The 21816-nt window shown below is 36.1% G+C and overlaps 1 protein-coding gene across 3 annotated transcripts in view; it reads right to left on the bottom strand.

The window, feature by feature from the left end:
* Positions 1-21816, bottom strand: part of ADAM9 (ADAM metallopeptidase domain 9) — a 113026-nt gene that overhangs the window by 12391 nt on the left and 78819 nt on the right. The window contains exons 15-20 of one of the 3 annotated variants that reach the window (XM_025393911.1): positions 20738-20843; positions 14742-14925; positions 9410-9490; positions 9054-9159; positions 2267-2408; positions 1112-1199 (exon numbers count right to left, since the gene is read on the bottom strand). In XM_025393911.1, coding sequence (XP_025249696.1) covers positions 1112-1199; positions 2267-2408; positions 9054-9159; positions 9410-9490; positions 14742-14925; positions 20738-20843 — 707 coding nt within the window. The remainder of the gene's footprint in view (positions 1-1111; positions 1200-2266; positions 2409-9053; positions 9160-9409; positions 9491-14741; positions 14926-20737; positions 20844-21816) is intronic. The other 2 variants (XR_003120784.1, XR_003120785.1) reach the window with 2 other exon arrangements.

Here is a 21816-nt window from a genome sequence, read left to right as displayed (position 1 = left end):
GAGCAAGACTCCGTCTCAAAAAAAAAAAAAAAAAGAGGAGAAAGGGCATAACAATTTTTGTCTCCTTTTTATAAAGGAAAAGGGGGTAGAATAGGGAGATTCTGTGTCTGTGTGTGTATGTGTGTGTGTGTGTGTGTATTAAAAAATGAAGAAAGATTTCTAATCAACAGTGAAAATGAATGAATCACAGCTATATCTATTGATAGAGATAAATCACAACATGAGATTAAGGGGAAAAGCAGGTTGCAGATATATGTGCAAATTATCAAATAAAACGTTCTTAAAAGTTTTAAAACAGATTTAAAAATTACATATTGCTTAGGGATATATGCAGATCAGTAAAAGTGTGTCATGATCTAAACACTCCCTCATCTAAACACTGATCTAAACACTGTTCCTCACTTGCAGGAACATTGACTATCAGTCCTACAGCTGAGACAATTAGGCCAATCCAATAGCTCAGCACCAAGGTCTTTGTAACATCCCATAGGGAGATGGAGACAGGTATTGAAAATAGGAAAAGAGCAGATATAGAAAAAAGTAGTGATAGCATAGGTCCCATGTCATTTCCCAATCCTGGTTGCTAGGCAAGGCATTCCTAATGTCCAGCTGTCTTTTTCTGTGTCCTCTGAGCGAAGGACTCTGCTGGTTTTCCTTTAAAAAACTCAGGGGGCAGGGCACAGTGGCTCATACCTGTAATCCCAGCACTTTGGGAGGCCAAGACGGGTGGATCATTTGAGGTCAGGAGTTCAAGACCAGCCTGGCCAATGTGGTGAGACCCCGTCTCTATGAAAAATACAAAAATTAGCCAGGCGTGGTGGTACACACCTGTAATTCCAGCTACTTGGGAGGCTGAGGCATGACAATCATTTGAACCTGGGAGGCAGAGGTTGCAATGAGATGCAATTATGCCACCGTACCCCACCCTGGGCAACAGAGCAAGACTGTCTCAAAAACAAAAACAAAAAAACTCAGCGACCACATACAATACTCTTGAATTCTTAAGAAGGTATCTATGTTTCTAGCTATATCTACATAACTTAGTTTTTAATCTTTAAGCATTTGATCCTTTAATACAATAAAGAAAAATAATTTTTCATTTTATACTTACAACTTCTCTGGGAGGTGTCACTGGTGAAACATGTCGAGGAACACTCACTGGCTGTCTAGAAGGGTTTGCTTGATTTTTGCCATCTGACCTGAAAGATACAATTACTTTTGATCTAAATTAAGATTAAAACATTTCTACATGAAATATTACACACATTTTGCATTTTCCCAAATACAGAATAATGATGTTGGTAGTAGTGGGGATGATAATCATGATACAGTTAAAAATTTTATGTCATTTTAACAGCTTTCACATATTTTTAATCCTTATGGTATTAGAAAGCACTACTAACCACATTTTATAATTAAACTTAAATTTTAAGAAATTGTGAAATGTGGTCAATGAGGCCAATGTTCCCTAACTTTTCTCAAGTCTTCCTAAAATCAGAGAAGAGTAAAAGCATATTCTCAGGTTGCCAAGTAGTCATTTTAAAAATTAGGAAATACAAGGGTAGTGAATGGATTGGCTGGAAAGGTAACAGGTAAGTTTTAGACATGCTGAGGTGACAGCAAATCAGTGCAGTGGAGATGTATGAAAGATAGCTGTAGTTATGGAACTCAAACTTCAAAAATGCAGATGGGGGAATTATGCATAGACTGCTCAGTTGGAAGTATGATAGGAAGTATCTACTTACTCCTCTATCAGAAATTGGTGTTAAGCAAAATGAACTCTGAGGGCCACTTTCAGCAGCCTAAAGGCTGACCAACATAATCCTTTCTCCTCCCCTTAAGAGAGGCGGCTTGGTCACCACCACCTTTCAACCCATGCTAATCATGTCGAAAGGTCAGAGAAATAACTTACAACCCTATTTTAGAGGATTACCAATCTCTGGTGATATGACTATCAGCATTAATACTTTATAAATTATTTAATATAGGCAGAGCGTGGAGGCTCACTCCAGTAATCCCTGCACTTTGGGAGGCTGAGGCAGATGGATGGCTTCAAAAAGTTCAAGACCAGTCTGGGCAACATGGCGAAACCCCATCTCTACAAAAAAATACAAAAATTAACTGGGTGTGGTGGCATACCTGTAATCCCAACTACTTGGAAGGTTGAGGCAGAGAGAATCACCTGAGCCCAGGGAAGTCAAGATTCTGTCTCAGAAAATATATGTATATATTTAATACAGGAATTAAAAGAAAAAAATCTAAGTACTCATATGTTTGTGATCTCTTCTTTCTGAAGTAGCTTCTCCACAGTTGATCTCTCTTGATGAAGATAAAAACAGCACAGACAATAAGGGGAACAATTAGGAAGAAGAACACCAGAAGTCCATCCCTCAATGCAGTATTCATTTCTAGAGAGAAGAATTTTACATCAACAGTCACCAAACTCATACTACCCAGAAAATACTAGATGATTATAAATACTTTACATTAATTTTCACATTACTCAAAAATCAAACTGACATTAATTGAATACATTGAGAAGTGTTCCTCACAGTTCATTCCTGCCCACTTTATTTCTGCCTTCACAAAAATAACCACTTTTATTAGTTTCTTCTGTAATCTTACAGTATTTCTTTGAGCAAACAATCAAGAACAAAATATGTTTCTATTGTCAACACTTTCTTACACGAAAGGTAGCATACCATTTATATACCATTTGGTGCATCAGTTTTTTTCCACTCATCTGAACATAGTGGTCCTCCTCGTTTTCCATACAGCTATACGAAACTCCATTGTGAAGACGTTCTAGGGTTTATTTAACTTGTACCCTACTGATAAACATTTTTATTTTTCCAATCTTTTGCTACTACCAAAAAAACTGCTATAATGAATAACCTTGTACATATGTCATATCATATGAGTGTAGGTATAATAACTACAGAATAATTTCCCTAAAGCAGAACTGCTGTATCAATAAACAAGTGCATTCATCATTTCTTTTAGGTATTGTCAATTTGTCTTTCAATAGTTACAATTTATTGCTTGTAATATCAAGCAATATATAAGAATTCCCCATAGCCTCACCCACAGAGCCAAACTTCCAGATTTTTGCCAACCCGGTAGGTGAAAAATTTTCTCTTATAGAATTTTAATTTACTTTTTTTAATACTATGAGTTGATAATTTCTTTTCTTTTCTTTTCTTTTCCCGAGATGGAGTCTCACCCTGTTGCCCAGGCTGGTGCAATGGCACGATCTCAGCTCACTGCAACCTCTGCCTCTTGGGTTCAAGCGATTCTCCTGCCTCAGCCTCCCAAGCAGCTGGGATTACAGGCATGCGCCACCACGCTCAGCTAAAGAGACAGGTTTCACTATGTTGGCCAGGCTGGTCTCCAACTCCTGACCTCATGATCTGTCCTCCTCGGCCTCCTGAAGTGCTGGGACTACAGGCGTGAGCCACCGCGCCCGGTCTCATTTTTTTCTTAAGGAAACATTGTTTATTTTTTTCTGCTCAGTCCTTTGACTATTTTTCTACTGGACTCTTGCTTTTTTCTTCTTAATTTCTAAAACTTCTTTATATATTAGAGAGGTTAGCTTTGTCCATGATACAAGTTGGAAATATTTTCCCCATTTTAACCTATGGCACTATGCTTTTCTCCATGGAGAAGTTTATTATTTTTGTATAGTTGAATTTATCAATCTTATTTTCATGCCTTCTAGATTTTAAGTTTCATTAGAACTTTTACAAATTCTTTAAGTATTTTATCTGTTCTGTGTTCTTTTGAGAAACAATATAGTAGATATAAACAGGAGTGGTAAACTGATTCATAATTTTAAGTTTGTTAAAGAACCAGAAATTTCTGTAAAAAGTTGTTATATGAAACAATATTTATCCCAAAACTATATGAAACAATATTTATCCCAACTGAAAATCAAAATACAGTTGGCCCTGGAACAATGTGGGTTTGAACTGTGCAGGTCCACTTATATGCAGGCTATCTTGTGTTTCCACCACCCCTGAGACCAACCTCTCCTCTTCCTCCTCCTCCTCAGCCTACTCTACAGGAAGATGATGAGGATGAAGGTCTTTATAATAATCTACTTCCACTTAATGAATAGTATATATATTTCCTCTTCATTATGATTTTAATAAATTTTCTTTTCTCTAGCTTGCTTTATTATAATGATACAGTATATAATAGATATAACAGACAAAATCTGTGGTAATCAACTGTTTATGTTAGTGGTAAGTCTTCCAGTCAACAATAGACTATTAGTAGTTAAGTTTTGGGGAAGCCAAAAGTTACATATGGGTTTTCAACTACGCAGGGGGTTGGAGCCCCTAATCTTTGCATTGCTCAAGGGTCAACTGTACAAAAAATTAAAGCAAGCTTCGTATGTCATTTTATACTTACTAATGAGTAGACAAAATTTAAATTAAAGCATTCAACACTGGCAAGATTATTTTGAAACTAATACCTTTGCACTGTTAAGTGGCATTATACGAATGTATATGATTTATTAGGAATTTTTACTCCTAAACCATAAAAAGGATTATTCTCTTCAAACTAACCTCATTACTGGCAACTGACTCTTCAATTGTAAAATGTATACGCATTAACATGTACACTACAATGTTAACACTACATTATCAAAATCTTAGAAACAATCTAAATGTCAAATAATCAGAAAACAGCTACGTGAAGTTACAGCACATCCACAGGATGAAATGATACACAGCCATTAAAATCCATAGTTCTGACTTCCAGTTATAGCCAAAGTGGAGTAACAGGGACCAGATTTACTCTGCCAGCTAAAATAACCAGAAAACCAGACATAATATATGAAATAACAGTTTTCAAGACACTGGACATCAGGCAACAAAGAGCAATGATCCCTAAGAGGCAGAAAAAATAAGGTGAGCCTTACAATTGTCCGAGGTTAGTGTCTAAGGAAAGTTAACAGACACTAATGAGGGATGTGGGCACCAAAGCAAACCCCAGTGGTCTCCCTCAGTTAAAGAGATGGAGCTGGTATTCTGAAGAGGGCAAGGCAGCTAGAGTTCCTAGGCAAAGTACCAAAGGGAAGGGAGCTACAGAGAAAAGCTGAAAGATCTGCATCAGTGCTGAAGGATATATGCATGTAAGGAGACCACATGAAGCCAGAGAAAGAACCATGTGAAAAGATTGGTGGAAATAAGCCCCACAGCTCACACAGGACTAGGAAGAGTATTTGCTCCTATAATTCAGTGGGAAACCTCATAATTAACGTGGCACTGAGCAGGATAAACAAAAGTGGTTTTGCCTCAGTAATGAAGCAGAATCAGCCCTAGACTAAATGCTATTCAGGTCCTGCCTTACAAGCTTAAAAACAAGACCCAGAAGGATCAAATTATGTCGACGTAACTCAAGCTACTAGTACAAACCTCATCAGTAGAAATCCAAAAATATCCAATAACCCACAAGGTAGGATATAAAATTTCTGGCATCTAATAAAAATTTATAAGGCATACAAAAATGCAGAAAATAAAAGAGGGGAAAATATCAAAACTGAGAAATTACCCATATGACAGAATTAGTAGACAAGGACATTAGTAGTTATTACAACTGTATTCTATTTGTTCAAAAAAGTAAAGATTGAGCATCTTATGTAGAGTTATGAAAGATATATAAAAGAAACAAATGGAACTTCTAGAAATAAAAACTATAATGTCTAAAATGCAAAACACACTGGATCAAGTTAATGGCAAATTAGACTTCACAGAAGAAATGTGAACTTGAAGAGTAACAGAAATTACTCAAAATTAAACATGGAGAATAAAGAGTAATTTTTAAATATCAACAGCCAGCCAGGTGTGCTGGCTCACACCTATAATCCCAGAACTTTGGGAGGCTGAGGTGGGTGGATCACTTGAGGCCAGGAGTTTGAGAACAGCCTGACCAACAGGGTAAAACCCTGTCTCTACTAAAAATACAAAAGTTAGCCAGGCGTGGTGGCACACGCCTGTAGTCCCAGCTACTCGGGAGGCTGAGGCATGAGAATTGCTTAAACCCCGGAGGCAGAGATTGCCATGAGCCAAGATCATGCCACTGCACTCCAGCCTGGGTGACAGAGCAAGACTCTGTCTCAAAAAAAGTAAAGTTAAATTAAAATTTTTAAAAACTAATAAAAATAAAAAATCAACAGCCAATCAGTGAGATGTGAAATAACGCCAAGCAGCCAAATATACATAAAATTGGAGGACTTGAATGAGAAGACAGAAAGAGGAAGACAGAAAAAAATATTTGAAGAAATGATGGCCAAACATTTTCCAAACTTGAAGAAAACTATAAAAGCAAAGATCCAAAAAGCTCAAAAAATCCCAAGTACCCCAAGGCATACTATAAGAAATTACTAAAAACCAGAGATAAAGAGAAAAAATTACAAGCAACCAGAGATTACAAAAAGACATATACAGAAGACATCACGAAGAAAAAGATGACAGCAGATTTTTCAGGAAAAACAATGCAAGTCAGAAGACAAGGAATATCCTTAGAAGTAAAAAGGGAGGAAAACAATCATCCAAAATTCTTATCCAGTTAAATTATCATTCAAGCAGCAAGGCAAATTAAAGACTTTTTCAGACATACAAAAGCTAAAAATATTTGTCACTAGCACACCCATATTATAAGAAATGTAAAAGGAAATCTTTCAAGCAGAAATTAAATCAGATTAAAATGCAAATTTACATAAATGAAGAACACCAGAAATGGTAATTATATGGGTAAATATAGAGACTTTTTCTAGTATTAAGTCTCTTTGAAAGATAACCAACTGTTCAAAAATGAATAATAACGAATTGTGGGATTTATAGTAGAAGTAAAACATGTGACAACAATGGCACAAAATGAGAGAAATGGAAATATACTGAAGTGTTACAATATCACTACAAGGCAGACTGACGGAAAATATCAAGACAGTAAATTTAAACATAAACATATCAAGTTAAATATAAATTATCAAAACAACTTAATTAAAAGGCAGAGAATGGCAGATTAGATAAAAAGCAAGATCCAACTATATGCACTAATTATTATAGCATGATATAAATAAATTAAAAGTAAAAGGATGGGAAAAGATTTTCCATGCTGACTAATTAATAGGAATCTGGAGTAGCTGTATTAATAATATCTCATTGCAGGGCAGAGAATATTACTAGGGAAAAAGAAGGCTATTTCATAAGGATAAAGGAGTCAATTTACAAAGAGGATAGAATAATTCTAAGTGTTTAGGCACCTAATAACAGAGCATCATAATAAATAAAGCAAAAATTGATAGAACTATTAGGAGAAATAGGCAAATTGGCAGTTATAGCCAAAGAACTCAATATTCCTCTCAATAACTGACAGAGTAAGTAGACCAGAAAATCAGTAAGGATATGAAAGATCCGACTACCTATTAACTGACATGAACTAATAACTTAGAGAATATTCCACCAAAGAATAGTAGAATACGTAATAGTAAACCACATTCTGGGCTACAAGATAAGTTTAAAAAAAATAAAAGGATTCAAGTCATATACAATAAGTTATCTTGCTACAGTAAAATAAAATTTAAATCAGTAACATTAAGATAACTAAAAAATCCACAGATACTTCAAAAGAAACAGCACATATCTAAATAACCTGTAAGGCAAAGAAAAAAATAAAAGCATATTAGAAGGTATTCAGAACTGAATGAACATGGAGGTATAACATGTCAAAATTTCTGGGATGAATTAGAGGAAAACTGATAGCAATAAAATGCCTGTATCAGAAAAGAAAAAGATGACCTCATTCTCCACCTTGAGAAACTAGAAAAAGAACAAATGAAACCCAAAGTAAGCAGACTAAGAGAAAATATATACAAGGCATATTTCATAAAGCACTTGAATATTTGAATCAGTGACATGCAAAGAACTTTCAAAACTCATTAAGACAACCCATTAAAAACTGGAAAAAAGATTTAAACAGACACATAACCAAAGAAGATATGTAGATGGCAAATAAGTACAAGAAAAGATGTTCAACATCATTAGTAATTAGAGAAATGCAAATTAAAACCACATTGAAATACCACTACATACCTACTGGAATGGCTAAAATTAAAAAGACTGACAACAGCAAAGCTTAGAGAGGATGTGGGGAAATTGGAGCTCTCATATACAGCTAGTGAGGATGTAAACTGGTACAGCCACGTTGGGAAACAGTTTAGCAGTTTCTTTAAAAGCTTAACATATATCTACTATATGACTAGTCATTCTAGCTGGTAGTTACCCAAGAGAAAAAAAGCATATGATGTCACTAGAAAGATACCGGTAAACTGGGAGCTCATGGTCTATCAGGGAATTTTAAAAGGCAAATCAGTAATTAGCATAGTAATTAGTGCTAACAGATAGTGCTAACAGTACTAGAAAAGCAATAGAAGGGAATGATAATTCAGATTTAAGCAGCCAGGGGAAACTTCCTTTAGAAAATGAGGTATAATCTGAAGCCTAAATAGCAATTAGCCAAGTGCCAACAACGTGAAAATAATATGGTATGAAAGCCCACAGGTAAAAGATAGTAGTCTAGTAGAGGAAATCAAAGAAGTTACAATATGTCTTCAGCACAGTGAAATGAGGCTGGAAAGGTAAGCTGGGGCAAGTCATGCAGGGCATTTAAGCCATGTTAAGGAGTTGTGGACTTCATTCTAGTAGCAATGCAAACACACTGAATTAAAGCAAGACGCTGACAAAATCAAAACTGAATTCTTGAAGGAAAACACTAAAACTGTAATGTGGAGTGAAACATGGATTAAAGGAAGCAAGATGAAAAATAGGGAGCCTACATAAGAGGCTATGATGTATGTCCAGGCAAGAAATTGAAAGTAATAAATGGGGATGAGAAAAATGGAAACAGTCAAAAGGAATTTAGGAGGCTGAATCAACATAATTAAATGTATAACTGATGTGGGAAATGAGGGAGAGGTACAAGGATGCCCAATTTATGCCTTGGGCCACTGGGAGATCACACTAATTTTCTTCTATATTACTTGCCATTGTATGTAGGTCCACTGTCCACACTTCCTCCGTATCCTTTAGTCTCACAATTTGGGGGAGCCCAGCCATTTTCACAGTGACAATTCTTATTGCTATTACATACCTTCAAAACAATCAAAATACCACTTTTGTTAATTGTGAATGTTGCTCTGTATCATCAACTCAAGAATGGAAACCAAGAGAAAGGACTAAATTCATACAAGCTTACTGACACTGTTTAAGAATGAAAAATGTATCAGGAATCTAAATTCCCCAATATCTGAAAATCCTGGGAATTCTCATCTAGTCCCCTCTGAGATTTCTCATTATTTAGCACGACATTCAGGAACAAACCAAAAGAAAATATTACCTACCCCATGTCCATGACACTTTTTCTGAATATCACAGTCATAATTCAGAACAGAAGCATCTACACACTGGAAGTTTCTACAAATCTGGAAAAAAAAAAAAAAAGAACTAAGTAAAGAAAGACTGACTACATTAATTTAAAAGTACCCAGAAAAAAAGACCTGGGTACAGATTACTTCATTGCAGAATTCTTTCAAACTTTCAAGGAACCATTAATTCCCATATTATATTTTTGAAAATGCAGAAAAATAAGTAGCATTAATTAACTGACACAAAATTAATTATCAAAAAACACAAAGATGACATAAAGACCAAAAACAAAGATAAAACTATTATCTATCCTTCCATGTGAATATAGATGTGAAGATCCTAAATAAAATATTCACAAATGGACTCTTTCAAATCAAAAGTAACCAGATACAGTTAAGCCCAGGACTAGAAGGAAGATTCAAGGACAGAAGATCTATTTCCATTATACCTCTCATAAAGTGTTGTTACTGTGACAGATATCAAAAGGACAACTGATATTTAAAACTCATTTTAATTTTTAAAATTCTTTCAAAAATAAAAGGGTACTTTGTTGACAAGATAAAATCTGTTTTCTAGTACCCTGATTAGATACTTCTATTAAAAGCAATATTGAAAATAAGTCATAATCTTATATGGTTCAAGAAATTCTAGTTCATATGATGAGATATGAAATAGAAATGAATCCTAAATACTGAGAGATAAAAAACATTAACTCAGAAAAAATATTAAACCTAAGATCTAAAGAAATCTGCTAAAAACATTTTAGAAATTTTTTAGTTGACATCTTTGTGAAAACTGCTCTGTTGTGATGTTAGAGGAAAAAAAGAAGACTAACTTTTTAAGACTGTTGAGTGCTATTGTAAAATTTTATTAGGTAACTAACCAACTGATCTTGTGTACAAGATCAGAATATGTAAATGCTCAAATGAAATAAAGAACAATTAGAGAACAAACATACAATGAAATATTGACAGCCTTACCACTCTAAAAAATACACAGGTTTAAACAGAATTGTACTTTTAAGTCAGAAGATCTCCAAACACTGTTTGCTCCAATTGTCCATTAATTTTTAAATAGGACATATACTCAAATGATTAGAAATTCCAAAATTACAGAAGATTCTACAGTAAGTCACTCCTCATCTGTCCTCTAGCCATGCACTACTCCTGAATAAAGATTTCAAAATACTGTTTTCTTATATCCGTAAGTCTTTAGAGGAGATATTTACCAAGAGTTTCCCTGCCAGTTAAAAGAAGATTTTCCTGTCAATAACTGATTCACAGTGGACACCTGAAGAGTTAAATAAGATGAAATGTGTTAATAACCGGCAGATTTACTTTAAGGCACAGGAAAATTCCAAGTCCTCCGGAGAAAGGGTGTTCTGATTGGCAGTGTTTACCTTGCGGAATGGGAAAAGTCAAACTGAAAGGAATACACTCAAAAACTCTCACAGTGGGGACTGGGTGCAGTGGTTCATGCCTGTAATCCCAGCACTTTGGGAGGCCGAGGTGGGTGATTCACTTGAGGCCAGGAGTTCAAGACCAGCCTGGCCAACATGGTGAAACCCCATCTCCATTAAAACCACAAAAATTAGCCGGGCATGGTGGTGCATGCCTGTAATCCCAGCTACTTGGGAGGCAGGAGAATCGTTTGAAACCAGGAGACGGAGGTTGCAATGAGCCAAGATCACACCACTGCACTCCAGCCTGGGTGAAAGAGCAAGACCCTGCCTCACAAAAACAAAAAACTCTCACAGTGGGAAGGTAAGACCATCCTCTCACATACTACCACCACTCCCCCTACCACCCATGGCCACCACCAACAACCACCACACATCAAAGTAAAGCAAAGTTGACTATAAGACTTCTGGTTTACTGATTTCAGGATGCAAGTGGGGAACAAAGTTGAACTACCTGGGACAATAAAAACGAAAGTGAAGAGTTCTTCTTTTCCACTTTTTCCCCTACCCCATGTTTAGCTTTTCCTGGAAATAAATGTTGAATAAATATATAAAGAATACAGATCTGAAGAAGTACCAACCAAGCTGTCAGTCTGCTCAAACTGTCCAGTCTAGGTTTTGGTACATACCAGAAGGGATAGGATCCTAGCTGCTGTGTGAAAACTCAGGTGTTAGACTCATAAATTAAACCAACAGTTACAAAGTTACAGCTGTACAGAACATGTGGTATATGGTTTCAACGGCGTGTCAGTTTGGGTCAAGGTATATCAGTCCAGGTACACACACCAACCACTTGCTATCCTTTCTTGTACATAAATATTATTGTCATAGCTAAAAAACTATGCAGTTAGCAATAAAATCCAGAAAGACAAAAGGTCTTAAAAATACATTGATATACGTTAAAAATAACCTGGAATCTAAAGCCAATATTTTTCCTATCAAATAAAAACTGGGACATGGGGGTTTGGAAGTAAAAGTGGTATAGCTTACACTGAAACAATCAGTAGATACTATTTTTAATCATGACAACTTTGAGAAAAATATATTGATGTGTTTTTCTTGTTATTAAGTAAACAAGCAGAATAGAAAGACATATAACTACCAAAGTGTGTGTGCACACATACACACACCCCACACAAATAAATAATTTGTGTAATACTGCAAGAGAGGAAGATCAAGTAGAAAATATCAAGAAAATATTTAACAGCAGCAATAAGATCAGAGAAATAGGATGAAATGTTAATAAATTGTGCCAATAAAAGCCAGATATTTATATTATACTGAGATACAAAAAGTTTTTCTAACATGACATGAAACCAAGACAAAACAGGTAAGACTGATATAATTTCATGATATTTTAAGGCCGAACGCCATGGCTCATGCCTGTAATCCCAACACTTTTGGAGGCCGAGGCAGGCAGATCACTTGAGGTTAGGAATTCAAGACCAGTCTGGCCAACATGGTGAAACTCCGTCTCTACTAAAAATACACAAATTAGCCAGGCATGGTGGCAGATGCCTGTAATCCCAGCTACTGGGGAGGCTGAGGCACAAGAATCACTTGAGCCTGGGAGGCGGAGGTTGCACTGAGATTGCACCACTGCACTCCAGCCTGGGTGACACAGTGAGGCACCAGAAAAAAAAAAAAAAAAAAAAAAACATGATATTTTAAAATAGGCTCATGTCAAATTGTTGATCATATTTACACAGATACAACTGACTGACAGTTAACATTCTTCGCATATGAGAAGCCTTAAAAAATGACAATCTAACAGAAAAACAAAAAGATACCAATATGAACTTCTCAGAAAAAAATACATGGATCTAATAAAGACATGGAAAGATGCCCAGCTAGGTGCAGTGGCTCACACCTGTAATCCCAGCACTTTGGGAGGCTGAGGAGGGAGGATCACTTGAGCCCAGGAGCTGAAGACCAGCCTGGGCAACATAGTGAGATCCTGTCTCTACAGAAAAATAAAAAAAATCAGCCAGGCATGCTGGTTACACCTGTGGTACCAGGTAGTAGTAAGCTGAGGTGGCAAAAAGGGTGCATTCTGGTCTGCCTTTTCAACCATGCAGTTAAACTTCGCAGGTAAGGCTGGACAGGTAAGTTTAATTGCGTAGGGCAGCATGAGGAAGCCCATTTTTGCTATGTACTTAAGTCATGTTATATGCTTTCTTCCTAATAAAAATGATCCTTTGATCTCCAGTTGTTTAGCCTCCCCTGTTTTCTCTCACCTCGTCTGGAGTATGCCCAGTGTACACTGAGCTGTTGTGGACTGACTCAATAACACCTCAATATTAATTACACAAATATTAAGCACTTATTTTGAAAAGGTAGAGCAGGGAAACTGGGAGTTGCATAAGAAAATTGAATTCTTATCTATCAAAAATAAAACTAGTGGATAATGTCTAAAATAGATAAATCTAGAAATAGCATGCTATTTTATTTTATTCTATTTTATTTTTAGATGGGAGTCTCACTTTGCTGCCCAGGCTAGAGTACAGTGGCACAATATCGGCTCACTGCAACCTGTGCCTCCCAGGTTCAAGCGATTCTCCTGTCTCAGCCTCCTGAATAGCTAGGACTACAGGCATGCACCACCGCGCTGATTAGTTTTTGTATTTTCTGCAGAGACAAGGTTTCACCATGTTGGTCAGGCTAGTCTCAAACTCCTGACTTCAAGCGATCCGCCCATCTCAGCCTCCCAAAGTGCTGGGATTACTGGCATGAGCTACCGTGCCTGGCCCTAATTTGAAATACGGAGGTAATTAACAGAAGTAACCGCAGTTGCCTTTAGGCGTCTAGACTGGCAGATTAGATAAGAGTGTGTCAGAGTTGTTTTTGTCATGAGCCTTTCAGCACAATTTGTTTTTGTTTTTGTTTTTTTGAGACAGAGTCTTATTCTGTTGCCTAGGATGGGATATAGATTGTTACCACCTTATTGAAAGGAAAATTGTACTTTCAAAAATTTAAATGTATATATCTCTTATCGTTGTTTATAACAACTGCAACAATCAAGTTTACTTAGTTGCAAGGACAGGCCCAAAAATATATGGATCTTCTTGTAAAAAGAAGTGAGAAACAGAATTAGAACTGAAAACTTGGGAGAAAGTGAAGTAACCTGAAGGTTCACCCACTTTTCTTTTTCATGGGCTATATAATCAAGTATATATCCTCCTTCTCTCTCTCCTCTGAGTTGGTTTCTTCAACTTACTCAACAATCCTGCCCCCTCATATCTCTTGTATATGGCTTAAGGTTGCCACATCCCTTCTACCCCAGCTCCTACTTCATAGCATCTCTCAAAGAATTTTTACAGTTTCTGCCCACACTCTTAATTACCCTCCTTAATTTTATATTCTCCAGAAAAAGGAATTTGGTCCAGGGCATCTTCTCATATGAAACCACTAGTAATAAGTCATGGGCTGACTGACTCTGGCCTTGTATCTAATCCAAACAGCAGAGTTCGGGTGGTTAGGAACATGGGCAGGACAAGTTCCGTGACATTTCTAGTACAGAAACACACACAGACACACACCCTGAAATTCAGGACATCGCCAAAGTGTCCCAATAATAGCAAACTGGTTAATAAACTGTAGCATATCAGTAGGGGAGGGAACCATGCACAGTATATTTCAAAGTGGAAAACACTGGTTATCTGACCCCAGTAAAGAAATGTGGATGACAGAATTATAGTTCTTAACTTTCTTTTGGTGGCTTTGTATTTTCTAAAATTTCTATAATGAATTTAGATTACTTTTACAATCAGAAAAGAGCAACCATTTACTATGTATAATTTTTTTAACTTTTTTCATTTTACTTTGTAAATAAAAAATATTTTGATTACCTTATCAGCACCACATTTTGTGCCTTCGTTAACCATCCCAGGATCTGGAACGTCTGATCCTAGTTGGAAATCCACACCCCAACATTTGGTGCCTCGACTGGGTGTTTGAATAATAGCAGGCACAATTCCAAATACAGGTATCTCTTGTACATTCTCACACTGAAGCTTTCCACACAAAGCATTCCTATAAAGAGAGAGAAATAATGCAACATAAAATGCATCCAGTATATACAACAAAAGAAGAAATTTATATATTTGCATATGGACAGAGCTTGCTGCTATGGAGGGAATCTTAACAAAGAAAGTGTATGAGAGCAAGAGAGGTCAAAGTAGCTCTCTTTCAGTATGGCAGAAAAGGGGGAAAAAGAGTTAAGTGGATGCTAAGATGCAAATTAGGGTACCAGCTGGTGCTGATGCTGCTTCTTTTACCACACTTAATCTTCTTCACTGTCTGTCTAGAGCTCAAAAGTCTAATAAAGTTGTTTCTAAGTATAATTTTATAAATTCTATTATACAGAAAATAATATAGCAGTATCAAAATTCAATTATGTCTTCTTACAGAGTTATGATAAAGCAGAAATTAGATTTTATAATGCAAAATAACTAAGAAAGGATTCCACCCCTCTTTGCCTGGCTAACTCTTGGTAACTTATTTAAAGAATCGATTCATTAACTCGTGAATTCATTAATTAAATATCGGAACTCTATGAAGGCTTCCCTGACCATAATTCTTATTGCCAAGGCTGTGTGAATTAAATGCCCTTCCTATATCCTTTCATAACACTCTAGGTCAATAACTCTTATGATGCTGTACTGAGATTTCCTGTTTAACTGATTGTCATCTGATCCAAGCACCTACTCTACATCTGAGTCTTCTCTATGATATCACTGCCCAGTCATCATAGGATATTTTTTCCCAATATCTCTAACTTGCACCCTCCTGAAACTGCCCATTCTAGTTCCCATCATGTTCTTTTGCTTATTAGGTAAAAATCTACCTCTGCAAAACATTTCTCCTCATTGGTCCCAGATCTTCCCCATGAGACTACATAGATATCTTTTCCTTCTTTCACACAGCAGCTATTTTAGGATAATTATTATGCAGCTCCTAAATACTTACTTCACCAGGTCACTATCCTACAATCACTTTTCATGCAACAAGGACGCTCCCTCCTAAATATGTTCCAGTTTGCCTCACTGCCTCTTGAAGCATAGTGCTCAGAATGGAGCATGAAATTTCAGTGACAGCCTGGTGAGCAAAGAAAAAAATGGAGCTCTTGTTTATTCTAGATACTGTACTTCTATTAAGTTCAAAATTACAATAGCTTTTATAACTACATTATATTATTGATGTCCTTGAATATATCACTAACTAAAATTCCTAATTTTTGCACGTGCTGCTATTAAGTCTTCATCTTTCCTTCATCCTGCATTGAAGAGTTAATAATTTTGTCCCAACTTTACATTTATTCTTAAGTCACCATTTATTTGCTAGCTGACCTGAGAGAAGTGTTTAAATTTTCTGAGCTTCAGTTTCTTCAGCTGAAAAAAAATGAGATAAATGAAGCCTATCTCACATAATTAGCTGAAATTAGATATGAAAACCTCAAAATCAAAGTGTGGCATAAGTAGACCTCAGTTAAGATCTGTTGGAGCCTACCAAAATTCACATTGCTATGATATACTCAGTATTTCATACATAGGCTTGGTGATACATTAAAGAGTAAAGGAAAATACTCTTACAATATAAAAAGCTGTTACAAATCATTAAGACAAAGAAAATCACTTCAACAGAAAAATTAGCAAAGATGTAAACAGGCAGCTCATAAAATAAGAAATGTAAACAGCTAACAAAACTAAGAAGAGATGTTCACTGTTGAATAATACTAACAGAAAAGAAAATTCAGTTACAACCCTCAGTAAAATAACTGCTTCATGCAAGGATCATCCATAAAGTGAAACACTGGTCAGGAACTGGATATTTACATGGCACAAAATCATCACTCCACATATTACCTGACAGCTGCAATTTTAAAAAGCATAACTCCACAATAGTAAGATCTGGTCATTGCCACTGACTATCACTAATATTAATAAGACTACTCAGCACTAAGTGACTCCTTGATATAACGCATTGTTTATGAACATTCTTGCCAAAAATATTTAACCTGAATTCAATTAAGATTTTGGGTTTAGGGCCAGGCACAGTGGCTCACACCTGTAATCCCAGCACTCTGGGAGGCTAAGGCAAGCAGATCATTTGAAGTCAGGAGTTCGAGACCAGCCTGGCCAACATAGTGAAACCCCATCTCTACTAAAAATACAAAAATTAGCCAGGTGTGATGGTGCACGCCTGTAGTCCTAACTACTCCAGAGGCTGAGGCACAAGAATCACTTGAACCTGGGAGATGGAGGTTGCACTAAGCCGACATCATGCCACTGTACTCCAAACCTGGGGGACAGAGTGCGGCTCTACTCAAAAAAAAAAAAAAGATTTTGGGCTTAACTTCTGATTTAAAGAAAATTCAGATGATAGAAACTAAGTTAAGCAACACCAAGAGGAAACTAAAACAAATCCAGAACATGAGCCCACTGGCCCAGACATTTCCATACATCAAAGTCACTGAAAAGAAAAAAAAATCAGTCTAAAAGGTATTCTGGATTAAAAGTGACTTAAGTGACATAAAAACTAAAGGCAATGTTTGATCCTTGATTGAGTCCTGATGTTGATAAATACAAGCTATAAAAGACAATTTGAGGACACTTATGGAAATACTAATATTGATCATATACTAGATGATATTAGGAAATCATTCATTTTGTTAGGTGTGATGTGATCATGTGAATGGCCTTATTTGTTGAAGATGGATGCTGAGGAATTTAGGAGTAAAGTATCATGTCTGTAATTTACTTAAAATGGTTCAGCAAAATCTTGATGAAGCAAATAATGACAAGGCATTAACAATCTTGGTCTGGGATATATTGGTATTCATCACACTATTCTTTCTACTCCTCAGTATATTTGGAATTTCTCTTTTACAATGCTTGAAAAAATGACATTATCTATGTACCAAAAGATGACCCTTTTAGTGAAAGTAAACATGTGGCTTATGTTTATAAATGTATATACACATAAAAAAGAAATATAACAAAAACTTAAGAGAGTATCTCTGGATGGTAGGACCATATATGAATACTTTCTTTAAACGTTTCTAGATGTTTTTGGTAGTTTCAATGGGTAGAAAAGACTTTCCTAGATTTTACACATTCTACAATGAAGATGACAATAAAAATAGTGATGATGATGATGATGATGAACATGACAATGAACCAGATATTCCTCTTAGTACTAACACCCATTAACTCATTCAGTTCAAAACAACACTTGGAAACAGGTGCCATTATTATCCCCATTTTACCGAACAGAAAAATGAGGTATGTACGTGAAGTAACTTGCCCAAAGACTCAGAGACGTTAAGTGATTGAATCAGGATTCAAATCCAAAGAGTCTAACTTCAAATGTATATTCTTAATGACTATATCGTTTGTATATTACTATTATAAAATGCTTCCTAAATGAGTTATTCAGTAATTTTTAAGTTTGATAAGTATGGTTGCTATTTTCAACAAGATATTCATAAAAATATGAAACCAGACAAGGCTAAAGACAAGAATCTAGCAAATTCTTTCCAAGTGTGCATTAATCCACTTATCCCTAGATTTTAAATCAGTTCATTCAGTTATATTAATTCTCCACCCATTCATTCTTCATCCATATCATCTGTACCTTCATTCATTCAATGTTTAATAGTCATTTATTATGTTTCCTCCAGGCATTATGCTAAATGCAAAAGATAAAATGCGTCACTGAACCTTACAGTTTGGTGAGGAAGAGTGATAACAAAAGAGCCACATAATTAATGAAACTGACAAATACTTCAAAAGAATATTCCAGAAATGAAAAGAATTTGCTAATGATAAATTTACTAAAGCCATCCAAGTCATCAGGAGGGCATAAAAATCCTAAAAGTGTATGCACCTAGTAACAAATTTAAAAGATATACAGCAAAAATTTACATACCTAAAAAGATAAACAGACAAATCCACAATCATAACTGGAGACTTCAATATACCTCTCTCAGAAACTGAAGGAACATATATAATACACATACACCACAGATATGAAAGATTTGAATAAGACTATTAACTTGACATTTATAGAATAACATCTCTAACAACTGCAGAATATACTTTTTCTTTCAATTACACAGGTAACATTTACCCATACAGACCATATATTGGTCTGGTATTAAGGGGCAGACCCATATATTAGTCTGTATGGATGAATGTTCCAAGTGTAATTAAATAATGCACATCTCAATAAATTCCAAAGAAGTGAAATCATATAGAATGTGTTCTCAATGGAACTGAACTAGACATCAAAACCAAATAGATAACCAGTATATTCCCAACTACTGGGGAATTAAGCAATAGGCTTTCAACAACACGAGTCAAAGGAAAAAAATCACAGTGTAAATTAGAAAATACTATGAACTAAAAAATAATGAAAATATATCAAATTCTGTGAAAAAGAAACAAACAGCATCAAGAACACCTGTCAGAGGGAGAGCTGGTCCTGCTGAGGAAGTGGAAGAAGTCTTCCATGGGGAAACCACACTTCACCTGAGATCTGTAGGATGAAGAACTGAGCAGGCTGAGAGGGGGAAAGAGAGCATGCCGAGCAGAGGGAACAGCAGGTGCAGAGACCTATGGCCATAGGCCACATGCAGGCCAGCAGGGCTGGAGTTTCTCACAGAGGGGGCCAAATGAAGCCACAGAAGTAAACGAAATCACATGGGGTCAGGGGAGAAGAAGAATATTTTACACAATCACCAAAAAAAAAAAGAGGTTTCTTCAAGAAGGAAAAAATGGCCAGCATAATTGAATGCTACTGACAGGTCAAGTATTACAGCATGAAGACCTGAAAACAACTGTCAGATTTAGTGACATGGGGGTCTTTGTTGCTATTTCTTCTTAGCAAGCACTGTTTCACTGTAGTTGCTTAGCCTAACTGATAGCATAGGAGGTAGAATGGGTAAAAGCAATGCATAATATTACAGAATAATTCCAATTATATAAAATATTAGTGAGAAGAAGAAAATAATTCCACTGACATTAGTGAACATACATGGATTGAGATTATAGATGACTTTTTCCTCCTTTGTAATGTTTTATTATTAATGTTTTACAAAAAGCAAATGTTAATTGTAGAAATATAAAATGTTTTAATTCACCATTTTGAAATTATACAAAGCTAGAAAAAAATAACGAAGTTCAGAGTTTATTCTGCAGGTTCCTTTATTTGGGACTTAGTAACATAATCTTTTATTGAAAGGAAAATGAAAACGGTGTTTAGTTGGGGTTCTTATTATAAATCAAGGATAAACAAAATAAGAGTCTAAAAACCACTAGACTGTAGTTGCTGTCTAAAGGGACAAATTATGTTACCAGTTCTTTTCCTAACACCAGAGTCTCTCTGAAGCTTTGTATTGTAAAATGTTTGAAAAGTCAGGTATTTAAGGGGGAGAAAATCAGCGGTCACAGGGAGCAGTCGTAAAAGATACTAGAGATGGCCAGGCACGGTGGCTAACGCCTAAAATCCCAGCACTTTGGGAGGTTGAGGCGAGCAGATCACAAGGTCAGGAGATCGAGACCATCCTGGCCAATATGGTGAAAACCCATCTCTACTAAAATACAAAATATTAGCCGGGCGTGGTGGCATGTGCCTGTAGTCCCAGCTACTCAGGAGGCTGAGGCAGGGGAATCGCTTGAACCCGGGAGGCGGAGGATGCAGTGAGCCGAGATCACGCCACTGCACTCCAGCCTGGCAACAGAGCAAGACGCCGTCTCAAAAAAAAAAAAAAAAAAAAAAAAGATACTAGAGATGACGGATCTTATAATCTTTCATGTTCCATTATGACTGCACCTCCACTTACCCAGTGGCACACTTCTTGTATTCATTGCCAGAGAAACCACAATTGCCAAATCTGTCACCTTTAGAATTCACTTCAATGAAACAATCTTTGGGGGCAGCCTTGGCTTCTGTAACATTAAACATTTAAAAAAAGAAAAAAAAGTTATGGCAATTTAGCTTTCGAAATAAAAGCATTCCCTACAACAGTCTAAACACCTGGATGAACGGCCTCAATGCCACGGAAAACCTTTCATGCCTTACACATAAAACATTTTTGTTGCACATTTCATATGTAATGACAAAATGTAAAAATAAAGCTTAAATTGTACTTAAAAGTTAGCCTGGACTCAAACATTCAGGCCCTAAAAGAAAAACTATTAAATAACAAATTACAAATAAATTAAAAAGCATGCACAGTAGAGTACCATTTGCAGCATATTCATTCTCATTGCTCTTACATATAAATCAACTGCATCACTGGTTAGATCAGCTAGGAAGGGTTGGAGAAAACACTGCCAGCTATTACTTTTGTTTTTTTCATTTATCATAAATGGATGCTTGGTTTAGATGTCCCTACTAATTAGATACATTGACAAACACGACAGATGACAAAGTAACAATCTATTCTTGCTTTCCTTTTTTTCTTTTTTTTTTAAGAGACAGGATCTCGCTCTGTCACCCAGGCTGGAGTGCAGTGGCACGTTCGTAGCTTACTGTAACCTTGAACTCTTGGACTCAAGAAATCCTCCCACCTCAAGCTCCCAAACAGCTAGAACTAGAGGTACATGCCGCCATGCCTGGCTAATTTTTGTTTTTATTTTTTGTAGAGATGGGGTCTTGCTATGTTGCCTATGCTGCAAAATGCTATTAAATTGGCAAAGTTATAAAAATGGAAATACTTGATGTTGGAAACATTTGAAGGAATGAATATTCACTTATAGCTAATGAAGGTATAAAGTGGTATAATATTTCTGGAGATCATGTTGAAATGTCTTAGAAGCCTTTAATACAGCAATCCTGCTTCTGGAAATTTATCCAGAAGGATAAATGGAGGCCACAACTAAACTATATGAAAGTTTACTGCTAACACTGTTGACTGTT

Source organism: Theropithecus gelada, chromosome 8 (assembly GCF_003255815.1).
Source record: "Theropithecus gelada isolate Dixy chromosome 8, Tgel_1.0, whole genome shotgun sequence".
In the NCBI taxonomy this organism is placed as follows: domain Eukaryota; kingdom Metazoa; phylum Chordata; class Mammalia; order Primates; family Cercopithecidae; genus Theropithecus; species Theropithecus gelada.
Note: the sequence above shows the minus strand (reverse complement) of the source record. Positions and strands in the feature narration are given on the sequence as shown.